Genomic DNA, 12,150 nt, shown 5'->3' on the forward strand with positions numbered 1-12,150 from the left:
ATAGAGAGACCTTAGCCTAACATAAGGGGCAGCTCTGCAGCATCTGTCCTAGTAGAATTGGAATCCCCAGTCAGATGGAAAGATAGTAGCCCCGTGCATATATAAATAATCTATGCCATATGAACTTATTACCAAGAGGTCTGGGAAGGCTGCCTGGAAGAGGCGGGCTTTGCATGAGATTTGTGGTGTGGGGAGAGGGGATGGAGGAGGGAGGTTGCAAATGTGATGGAGAGGAGGAAGAGGGGGAGTAGTGAGCCAAGCAATAAAGGACTGCGTGACCACCCCTTTCTCCTTCCCCAGTCTCAGGTGTCTGACCAGCACTGCCTTTCAGTGGGCTTCCGCGCCAGCACAAAGCACCTAGTTTCAGTAGAGAAGAAAGGCGGTTGGCAGAGGACAGGAGTAGTTTGGGAAGGCTGACTTGATCCTGTCCTCCTAGGTTCTGGCTGGGTCTGGCGGGTGCTGTCCTGGGCCTGGGAGGCAGTGCATGCCCACAGCGCCCTCTGCTGGAGCATGGGCAAGCACTGAGGGCTTTGCGTACAGAGGCAATACCTGAAACCCGACCCTGCTTTCCACCAATGTGGAGTAGCCAGAGTCTGGGTCAGTCCCTGGTAAGGGTGCCACCCTCAGGGTGACTGAGGAAGCCATCAGGAATGATTTTCCTGCAACCAGCTGAAGGTGGTGGGGGGTGGTGCTCGGGAGCTGAGAATGGGTGCCATCCTGCGAGTCTGGAGCCCTTTCCCAAGACTAGGAAAGGAACCTGTCTCAACAGGTGCCACAGGTGACTCATCTCTGTGTGTCACAGAGGGCACAGGCTTGCCTTCCTCCAAGGCTCCAGCTCTGGAACTTCGGCCGTGAACAGGTTGGATGATCCCAGGCGGGGTTCGTGGGCAGAGGACTCTGGCTGATGCTCAGAGGTAATGAGGAATACTGGGGCAGGATGGTGGATGACAGAGCTGGCTGGGTTCTGCTTAGCATTTCCTCCCTGTTACAGGCCAGGACAAAGGTGAACTGAGCCCAGGAGTTCAGGCTTCCTGAGGGGCTGGTGATGAGGAAGAGTCCCAGGGCTGTGCAAGGACTGGGTACATAGCAGCAGGCACCCCGGTGGCCCAGAAACCTCAGGCTCACTTCCTCCCCCCTACAGACTTCTGGACAGAGAGCTATTGAGGTTCAGTATATTCTTCCCAGTGTGAGGGATGAGGAGACACTGCCATCCCAGTTGTGTACATTCAACATACAACACACACACACACACACACACACACACACACACACACATACACACACACAGCCCTCCCTATGCCTTTTAGGAGGCATGATGGGAAACCAGAACAAAGCATCAGGCTTCTCCCAAAGGCAGAGACCGAGTTGGGCTTGTACGAGTCAGTGAAGTCCCCAGGGTCTTCTGGTCCCCCAGCCTAGCATGGAAGTGGCAGTGAAGTGTTTATCTGTCTCCCTGAAGTCATTGTCCCACAGGAAACCACTGACAGCAGTCTTAGCTTGTGACAGCGCTGTTAGCCTAGCACGGAAATGTTTTAGTCTATTGGAAATTTCTATTTTAGTGATTCATTCTCTCTGAAGTCTACAAAAGTGATTGGTTTCGGAGCTGTTGCAACAAAGCTTCCAAATGAGCCTTCTATTTGATTTTGTAACTAGCCTGTGCTGTGTGGGTCCTAATATAATGTGGGAATATATTCTTTAGAATAAATGGTGTGTGTGTGTGTGTGTGTGTGTGTGTGTGTGTGTGTGTGTGCGCGCGCACATATTGGTTATTGGGGCTTGAACTCAGGACCTGTGTTCTGCTTGGATTTTTGCTCAAGGCTGGCCATTGGAGCCACAACTCCACTTCTGTTGGTTAATTTTGCTGGTTAATTGGAAATAAGGGTCTAACGCATTTGGCTGCTTAGGCTGGCTTTGAGTCTTAATCCTCAGATCTCAGCCTTCTAAGTAGCTAGGATTACAGGCATGAGCCATCAGTGCTCAGTAGGAACAAATACATTCTGTGGCCATGAACTGTTTCGGAGAAAAAATCTCAAATGGGAGGAGGAGTTCAGGAGGGAGATGGCAGTTGGCATGGATGGTGTCTTGTCCTGGCGGCTCAGCTGACTTCAGTTCACTCCGTGTGGGTGTCCTGACGCCCTCCGTCAGCACCAGCATTTCATCTCTCCTTTTCTTTTCAATTTAGAAATGTCAGTTCCACAGTACAGCTTCCTAACGTCAAGCTAAATTAAAAAATGCATATATTTACCCTTCGCAATAGACAGTCTCTAGCTCAGTAATGATAAATCCTGGCTGCTTGTCAGAGCGCATCTGTGAACTTTAGATTTGCAAAGAGGCTATGCTCATTTCAATGATTGGTGTGAGTGTTATAAGGTGAATCCAGTTGGTGAGATACAGAGAAGCCACATTTTGAGAGGTTGAATTGGGAGTCTTCATTGGAAAGCCAGCGTCTGTGGGAAGACTATTGTCACAGAGACCTGCTGTCCTGCGAACACACTCAATACTGTTGGAAAACTGAGCCATGAGAGGAGGAGGAAAGAGCAGAAAAACAATGCCAACAACCCAGCTCAACCTCAATGGAGAGCTGAAGTGGGATGAGATGTTGACTGGAGGTGAGCCAGGAGACAGGACACACAGCACACCCGGCCTGATGTAATGGCATCTGAGCTGGTCTGACTGGGGTCAGGAGATGGGTTAGGGTCACAGGAAACTTGAGAGTCTCCCGAGTTCAAGGCACAAGATTACCAGGTCCGGGAACCTATCATCCGTGTACCTGTAGGAATTCAGGCACACCCATCACCCGGGAGATAGGATTTCAGTACCAGTAAAACCCAATTCCTTACCCATCACACGGTCAAGATGGCGCTGGTGAGATCCAGCATCCCTACTTCATGAGGAGGTGCAGAGACATGGAAACGTGTGCTGGCTGTGCTGTCATGCCCTCCTTTACCTGGGCCAGCACTTGGGCTTATTTCCCCAGTGGCTCCCTCATGCTGCAGACGATGCCAGGTGAGAAGTGCCATGAGTGGCCCTAGCAAGGAACGGAGGACAGCTCAGTGCAGTGATCTTAATCTTTTGTGCTAGTACTGAGGCTTGAGCCCAGAGCCTGGGAGTGACCCCTGAGCTGCTTTTGCTCAAGACTAGCAATCTACCACTCGAGGCCCAGGTCCACTTCAGTTCCACTTTTGGTAATTAAGTGGAGATAAGAGTCTCATAGACTTCCTGCCTGGGCTGGCTTCGAACCACGATCCTTAGATCTCGGCCTCCTGAGTCATTAGGATTACAGGGGTGAGCTCGGCAGTAACGTTCTTAGTAATATTCCTCTGAGCTCAGTTTCTACTTCCATACTTTCTCCTGCTGCATTTCCTGGGCTCCTCCAGATAAGCCATCTGGACTGAACTCTTATCTCAGACTCTGCTTCTGTGGAACAGACGGTGACCCGCTTGTCTCAGTTTCGTCAGAGTGGTTGCAGTTTTAGAGAAGCAAGTCCTACATCTCAGCGACCTCCTTTAATCCTGGACAAACCTGGCCAGTCAGCTATATGAGGAGGGACCCAAGTCAAGACAAACATGGTTCAGCCACTAAGAAAGGCACCTAGACCCTAGAACCACTGGTTTGAAAGCCAAATGCACTGAATGGGCTCTGGGAATAAAATAATAGACACAATTGTAAGTTTGCCACGCTGACAGTTTTTATGAGCTGAAGCCGGTGGATGCACAAATGCTACCATGTGCAGAACAGCCATTCTTTGATGACAGACACCCAATGACAGACACACACAGACCCAGGACAGGGTCTAAGTACTGCTGGCCTGCTTGCCAACCAGAATTGCAACACTGACATAAGATGGTTACCAGGCAAGAAGGTGATGAAGAATCTGGGAGCAAGGAAGTATCCCAGGCACCATGGGGACAGGATGAGTGGCGAAGGGACGGGTAACATGATCCAGGCACTTGAGGCTCTCACCGGTCAACCACTTGAGCCAAAGCCTCCAGGGTAGGGAAAGCTTGCTATGGTCAGTGCTTTGTGATGAGGCGTTTTGCCTTGGAAGCGAGTGCAAGCTCAAGATGGCTGGTCGTGAGCCAAGATCTGCGACCCAAGCAGGTGAAATCTGTCCCTGCGTGGTCAGGCAGCCTGGGAGGCGGTGCTATTGAGAGGCTGGTCAATGGGCTGAGAAGCGGGGTGAGTTGAGGGGGAAGAGTACCCCATAATAGGGCCCTTGCTATTACCAAGCTCCCAACCCTGGAACTTGCATCTCTGTGGATTACCCAGCTGTAAAATGCCACACACGCCCCCGCCCTGGTTATTTTTACACTGGCATTGTGGAATGTGCTATGTTACAGCCCATGACTTTGGTTGTTGACTTTAGTCCCTGCTAAGAATTTTTTTTTTAAACACCACCTCTTCCAAGCACTGAAGCAATGAACATACCCCACTCTTGTGTGGACTTTCTTTTCCCTCTCTAGGATACTAAGGATGGCAAAGGAATTTTGTGTACTGGGGGAGGGGATGTCGCTCAGATTTACATAGCATGATGTGAGAGGCAGCTTGTTGAGCCCCAATGGGTGTCACCCCGCCCCCCTCCCAGCTGTTCCAGCCAGGTAGGTGAATAAGTCAGAGGAGAGGAAGCAGACTGTACTGGGTACTTCCTATACCTGGCATATGATAATTGCTCCATAAAGCTTTTGGGATGTCAAGGCCCAACAAATCCTCAGGGAAATACGAGACCAACATTTCTTGGCTGAGTTGCATGCAGGTAAAAGTGATGATTGAGGCTGGGAGAATGGCCTAGTGGTAGAGTGTTTGCCTAGCATGCACAAAGCTCTGGGTTCAATTTCTTGGTACCACATCCACAGAAAAAGCTGGAAGTGGTGCTGTGGCTTTCGTGGTAGAGCGCTAGCATTGAGAAAGCTCAAGGACAGTATCCAGGCCCTGAGTTCAAACCCCAGGACTGGCCAAAAAAATAAGTGGTCAACTTACATGTACTGAGATGGGTGCCCACAGAAGTGTGTTCTGGGATTATCCCCACATCTTTGTCCACAGAGCACTTTCTTGCCTCACCTGAGTCACGGGGTTGGAGGTGATTTAGTGTTAGCTCATTTCTGTGTAAAAGATGAGGCAGGATTTCAGAGGAAGCAAGCGTTCTGGCAAGAGGTACTCAGTGCTCTGGGAGTGGGGACAGCCAATATAGGGGCTTCCTAAGGCCTAGTTTGGTGTTTCTGCCACTGAAGGCAGTGGTAGTGCCAATGGGCATTTCTATAAGCAGTGCAGGGTGCCCAGGAAGGCAAGAGCTGGCTTAACACATGAAAGCAGATGAATCCAAATTCACCTAGACTAAGGGCACACACTTTAATATAGGTCATTATCCAAGGCTCCTATCTGTTGTTTAAAACAAGTCTAGTTGCTAGAGTCAGTACAGGCTGGGTCTGAGGAGCTTGCCAGAGGCCAATTTTGGGTTAGTTCCCCACTGTACAGGGACTGGACTGCCCCCAGTTATGGTCATTGTCTAATCCAAGACACCTGGAGGCCCGGTGTAGGACCAGTCCAATCTCCACTAGGGCATACAGAGAAGCAGAGAGATCAGCATGCACCGGAACCAGTCAAGGTCACCTAGGCAGACAGGGAAAATCCAAGCTCACCAAGCCTCTTGGAGACAGAGAATGAAGGAATATCAAAGCCATCTGGATGACTCCCGGGGTCTGAACACTCCCAGAGGGGGAGTTCACTGCCCAAACAAGGCTGAAGCCTCAGTCCAGGTGTTTGGGCCTTGAGCTTGACAGTTTCCCATTAGTGACTGACCAGTCCTCATCCTTGCTAGAGCTGCTAGCCTAAGAAGCAAGGCGGTTTGGTTTTTGAGGGTGAATGCAGGGAAATGACAAACATCTCCTCATACCTCATTTGGGGGGGGCAGGCAGACCCCCAGAAACCCGTGTCCCGGTCAGTGGCACTGACATGGAGTCAACCACCCAACTTCATCCTGCCCCATGTGAGGTTGTGATAGTTGCAGACGGGCCCCTCCCCATAGAGTCTAAGCAGAGTCAGCTATGGAGCAGCAAAGGGACTTTATCCAAATAGGTAAGAGTGCTGCTTGGGTGGGGAAATCCCCTTGGGAGATGATAGGGAGGTGAGATAGGGGGCAGGGCCAGGCAAGAGGGCTGGGTTGGGTGCAGGGCACTCATCCTGTGGGAAGCCTCTTCTTCCTTCCTACCACAGACTTTCTGTGGGAGTCCCTCTCTCTCTCTGCAGCCTCTGTTGCCACTAGAGATTCCTTGACTCTTCCTAAGGCTGAGACTTGAGCCAGATCCCTCAAGGTTAATTCAGCCAAATCTCCAGGAGAGCCATGTCTGTGGGGCTTCACACAAGGATCCTGGGAACAATTCTTGGGAGAGTAATTTGATGGCGAGGCTAAGGCTTTGGAAAGAGGTACCTTATGAGGTATGCAAGTCTTGGGGTCCTAAGCTTGTGAAGGCAGTGGGGGAGGCTGTGGGGCAGTGATGATTGGATAGTTTTATATTAGCCATGAGGGAATCTGAGATGGAGTCCATCAATACCTGGGTGTCATGAGATGGAATTGGAGTTGGGGAACCCTCAGAAGTCTGGCTTTGATTTCTCCTTCCCTCCTTCGCTGCTCTCTCTCTCTCTCTCTCTCTCTCTCTCTCTCTCTCTCTCTCTCTCTCTCTCTCTCTCTCTCCTTTTCTTTTTTTGTGCTAGTATTGAGGCTTGAACTCAGGGCCTAGGGTACTATCCCTTAGCTTTTTCTGCTCAAGGATGGTGTTCTACCATTTGAGCCACACCTCCATATCTGGCTTTTTGGTGGCTAATCAGAGATAAGAGTCTCACAGACTTTGCTGCCTGGCTGGCTTCAGATATCAGTGATCCTCAGATATCAGTCTTCTGGGCAGCTAGGATTACAGGTATAAACCAGCCACACCAGCAAGAGCCTTTTACAAATCTTGCCTCCTAGCCAATGCTGCCATTCCCCAATCTCCAACAATGATTTTCTGTTGCAAAGTAGTTCTGTCTTTCTTTCCTACAACTTGATGTAGTCAGATTCCACTATCCCAGAATGCAATGTGCATGGCAATGCCTCAGCACAAGTGGGTGGGACTGGCTTTGTGTAAATGATTTCCAGCCTGTGTGGTTTCTTCTGTTCAGTCTTTTCTAGAGGATTTCTACACAGGGGACAGCTTTGTGCTAACACTTACCTCCTAGGGCATCAATCTCCCTTGGCCCCATCCCACTCCTCTTCTTAAATAGGGACCCCTGGATATTCTGCAAACCAGTACTAAAAATGTACCTAAGGAAGTTTCCTCACCCAAAGAAAAGATCCTCAAGTGACTTTTCGGTAACGAGTTGGGAAAGATGGGCCTCCAGGTAACTTGGTGTGGGGAATCAGGGGAGTCCTAGACTGTCACCATGGAGACAAGAGCCCACTCCATGATGCAAAGAGGATTTCTCTAGGTATCTAGGGCTGGCTTGTATGTCTGGTTACTTGCCACTGGGTCTCTCAAGTATCCCTCATCTATTTGAGGGGCCCATTACTATCTCTACTCTAGGCCCACAGTCTTATTCCAGAGAAAACTCAGGCTTGAGTGTGTTTTCTCTGGTTACCTCTCAGTAGCAGTAAAGCCTCTGGATTGCCTGAAAGTCTGGACAGAGAGGATCGTGGAGACCATTGCAAGATCTAGTCCAATTCCCTTGTCTCACCCTCACTTTATAGATGAGGAAACGGAGGCCCAGACAGGGGACAGGAACTGACCTAAAGTCATAGAGCTAAGTGGCAGCAAAGTTGGGGGTCAACTCAGGCTCTCCCAACGGTCAGTCCAGGGCTCTTTCTAGCAACCATTATATTGGCTACAGCTTCAAAAAGTTTCTGGGCCCCTCTGGGCTCCAATAGCCCCATTCCTGTCCCCCTCCCTCCCCTCCCCCTACACATAATTTGGGTTATAGCAGAGCATGTTGAACTCCAAGGTCTCGTCCCAGTGTCTCAGGAGCACGAACAGCTGGCGGGCAGCAGCCTTGAGGGTGCCCCGCGTGCGACCCTCGGGCACCTCCTGCTGCTCCAGCCACGAGTTGGCCTTGGCAGCCACCAGCTCCCATTCAATAAAGTAGGAGGCTGAGCTGTGTTCCAGCCAGGCTAGCGCCACTACAGTGGCCCACATCTTGCCTGTGTGCTCCACCAACGACCTGGGCTCCAAGCCCGGCCTGCCATCGGCTGAAGGCTCTATGGAGCCACGGTCGCACGATGTGTGGCGGGGTGAGGGGAGGATGCACAACTGTGGGCTGGGGTTCTTAGGGTCAGAATGGCGAGTGGTGAGGGACATCCGGTGGTAGGTGAAGGGGGAAGTCCACTTGAGTTTCTCCATGGGGATATGGATGGCCTCGCAGAAGGCTTGGTTGAGCAGGAAGGCACCCGAGGCCAGCTGCAGAGACACCTGTAGGGAGGAGCGGGAGCCTGCTCAGGAGATCTCAGACTTTCTAGCTCCTGCATCATCACCATGACCATGCTGAAAATGGTCTGAACCATAGTTCAGATTTGCAGTTGAACCCTCAGTAAGTCCAACCACAAGTCTTTGCCCCAAACCTGCCTCTCAACCTGGGCAGGCCCAGCTTGGCCCACAAGACTGTCCAGCAACCCGACCTTGCTCATCTCCTTTTCCCTCCCCGCATACAGATTAATCCCTAACACAGCTACTTTCCAAATGGCTCTGCTGTCTACCTCCCTATGTGGACTACACCTTTTTTCTGCGTGTCCTCTTGCACCTAGAGGTGGCACCCGAAGGCACAAGTCAAACACTTTTTCAAGGCTAAGTTCTGGGGCTTTAATCTTCTATTAGAGGAAGCTGAGATGGTAATAGGATTTATAAAGCCTTGCACTACCTAGCTCTGTTTATCCTGGACTCTCGATTTCTGTTTCTGTCTCTCTCTTTAACCATAGCCCTGTATGCATTCAGGTTTTGGCTCAGTCATTTCTTTTGTTGGGAAATCATGCTTAATTCTGCTGCCACCTCTCTCTCAGGCCTGGGTTTCATGTCACCCCATCCCATGCTCCCTCCTCCTACCCTCCCCCCGCACCTCCCTACCAGCTCCTCACATCACCTAAGGGTTTATATTGCCTGGCTCCTTGTCTGGGTCTCATCAGATGCTCTGACTCCAGGTGTCTAGTTCAAAGTTATCTCCTCTGGGTCTAAGTCCCAAGCCAGACCTTAGCAGTACTAAGGGGATCTATGCATGGAGCCCTGCTGATCTGAGTGCTTGGCGATGCAGAGTGACACCATACACTTAGGTACTGAGGAGGAAGTGTGCAATGAAGTACAAAGTGTATCCTTTCTCCGAGGCCCTGTGATCCCCTAGTCTCAGAGGAGGTAAGGCATGCCTGCTTGCTTCCTCACCCAAAAGCCCCACTTCCCACCCTACCCCAGCCACTTGCTCAAGACAGTACTTGTCTCCGGGGTGTGAATTTCACCCGTTCGTGAGTCATTTCAAGGCTTATTTTTATGTACTGCAAAACACACACAGAGATGGCACTGTAAGTGTAAAATTCTCATAAAAAAGTTCTTTTTTTCTTTTTTAAAGTAAAGAGAGAAGATACCAAAGAAGTTCCCCCGAGGCGGGCAGTGTTCTCCAGCCACACCCTGAGTGGGAGGGGCTCAGTGCCATCTTTCTCTGCCCTGCTGGAGGCTTGGGTGAGAAGCTCCAGGAGGCTGAAGAACTCAGTGGAGCTGAGCTCTAAGACAAGATCTCTTTGAGAAATGGAGGTGGGGTGAGCAGGAGGGGTGGGTGGGGTCCGTGGTCCGGGGCACTCACCAGGGGTACATAGTCAAAGCTCTGGTTTCCTGACGTGGACTCTGGAACCTTGATCAGTGACTTGCCCAGGAAGCCCTTAGCGGCTCGGGTCAACAGCCGGGACTTGTTGAGAGTCAGCCTGTGCGGGTGGGGACAGAAACCTCTCATCATCCAGCACCCTCAGTGCTTACCCAAAACCCCTGAAAGTCAGGGCCAGGTGGATCCAATGGTCTCTTCCTCCCTTACTTGAAGCTGGGGTAATGGAAGCTTAAAGAGAAAGGGAGATCTCTGTCCCCTAGTTAGCAGCAGCTGGCTGGAACAGGTCAGCACTCCAGGCTACCTTCCTAGGTGTGTTTGTATTTGAAGAGACCATGGGAATACGGGGGCTACTTGGGGAGGGACTTCCAGCAGTTGGAAACCCAGAAGCCAGTGGTGTCTCTGGGCAGTACAAGTCTCATTGTCAGGCTGGACCTGCCTTTGATCTTCTCCGCCAGAGACAGCCTCCCTCAGGGATAGCCCAAGGACAACGAGAAAGCAGGTGTTCATGAGCACACTACTTACTTGGATCCAAAAAGATTCTCTGAGACCTTCATGGAGGACAGGGTGTTGGTGGGGAGGCTATGCAGGGAACCTGGAGAGCCACAGAAGGATAGATTGAGGCCTGACAGGTAACCTGTCTGAATGCTGACTGCACAATTCAGGAAACAGTCTTGGAGCAAGACTGGGGGAGGGGGAGATCTGAGCTAACCTCAAGGATGCAGGGCTTGTTTCTGACCCAGTTGGAATGGGCAAGAATAGGTAACGTGCCATCCCTCCCCCACACCTGCAAGGTAGCCCCTGGCACCTTCTGGGCAGTTAGTTGTGAGGGCTGTGACAGTTTCTTATCAGCTATCCTCAATTCCCAAGTGGGAACTGGCACACTGCTAGAGGACATGAGGCTGAATGAGGTGGCATAATTGGAATCAGAAGGCCCACACCTAGAGCAACTTGGCTGCGTGACTTTGTGCCTGTCACTTGCCTTCTTCAGGCCTCAGTTTCCCCATTTTTTGCCAGTCTTGGGGCTTGAACTCAGGGCCTGAACACTGTGCGTAGACACTTTTTGCTCAAGGCTAGTGCTCTGCTACTTGTGCCACAGCACCACTTCTGGCTTTTTTCTATGTATGTGGTACTGAGGAATCAAACCTGGTCTTAGTGCATGCTAAGCAAGCACTCTACCACTAGGCCAAACTCCTGGTCCCTGCCAGTTTCCACATTTCTTTTCTTTCTTTCTTTTTTTTTTTTTTTTTGCCAGTCCTGGGCTTGAGCTCAGGGCCTGAGCCCTGTCCTTGGACTTTCTCAAGGCTAGAGCTCTACACTTGAGCCTCAGCACCACTTCCGGCTTTTTTCTATGTATGTGGTACCGAGGAATCGAACCTGGGTCTTCGTGCTTGCTAGGCAAGCACTCTACCACTAGGCCAAACTCCTGGCCCCAGTTTCCACATTTCTAAGTCAGGGATAATCCTTTCCATTTCCCACAGGCTGGTCTGAGGAACAGTGGGGGATTCTGTTAGTACTATGACACCTCCCGGACTCAGGATCATCCATTCGTCTCCACTGCAATCAGGACAGTACAGTTGCCCACTCACTTTCGGAGGCAGTGTGCTTCTCCCGGCCAGGGGACAGGACCTCGTTGAAGGTCACTGGTGGGTTTTCCTCCATACCTATGACATAGGAAGTCAGTGAGGGCTGGCCTTTCCTGCCCCCCCTTCCCTCTCACACTCCCCTCCTCCCTGTGTTTGGCTGTGGACTCCTTGGTAATGTGGCATTTGTTACCAATTTCCTTTGTAAATTGAAGCTAATAGAACCCATCTCAAGGGCTGCTATAAAGTTTGATGATATGATACACAAATAGTTCTGAGCTCAGAAATGAGCACCATAAAGCCTTGAATGCAGACCCCACAGAGAAGCAGGAACAACTTGGGGGGTTCAGAATGGGGGTCAGGAGCAGGAGGAAGGCATCTTTTCCACCCCAGATCTGGGTCTACCTAGGAGGCATTCCTGCCAGCTTTCCAAGAGGCAGTGGAACACAGCTCTGACTTACCAGAGGACTCCGAGCCTTAATGTCCCTTCTGTAAAGGGAATATCCAAAATGCTTAATCGAGGTGATTATTATTGTTATTGTTGTTTTGTTGGTCCTAAGGCTGGAACTCAGGGCCTGGGTGATGTCCCTGAGATTTTTCACTCAAGGCGAGCATTCTGCCATTTGAACGATAGCTTCACTTCTGGCTATGAAGTGGTTAACTGGGTTGAAGAGTCTCAGAGACTTTCCTGCCTGGGTTGGCTTTGAACTGTGATCCTCAGATCTCAGCCTCTTGAGTAGTAAGGATG

General features: G+C 50.8%; 1 protein-coding gene across 1 annotated transcript in view; it reads right to left on the reverse strand.

Annotated features, from left to right (window-relative positions):
* Nucleotides 1-6,042: 6,042 nt before the first annotated feature.
* The window catches only part of Vwa5b1 (von Willebrand factor A domain containing 5B1), a 45,521-nt gene continuing 39,413 nt past the window's right edge, over nucleotides 6,043-12,150 (reverse strand). The window contains exons 20-23 of the mRNA XM_090335685.1: nucleotides 11,409-11,483; nucleotides 10,345-10,414; nucleotides 9,805-9,922; nucleotides 6,043-8,432 (exon numbers count right to left, since the gene is read on the reverse strand). Of these exons, the coding sequence (XP_090191811.1) occupies nucleotides 7,926-8,432; nucleotides 9,805-9,922; nucleotides 10,345-10,414; nucleotides 11,409-11,483 (770 nt within the window). The 3' untranslated portion in view covers nucleotides 6,043-7,925. The remainder of the gene's footprint in view (nucleotides 8,433-9,804; nucleotides 9,923-10,344; nucleotides 10,415-11,408; nucleotides 11,484-12,150) is intronic.

This window comes from Megascapheus bottae, chromosome 6 (assembly GCF_031878675.1).
Source record: "Megascapheus bottae isolate mThoBot1 chromosome 6, mThoBot2.hap1, whole genome shotgun sequence".
Taxonomy (NCBI): Eukaryota; Metazoa; Chordata; class Mammalia; order Rodentia; family Geomyidae; genus Megascapheus; species Megascapheus bottae.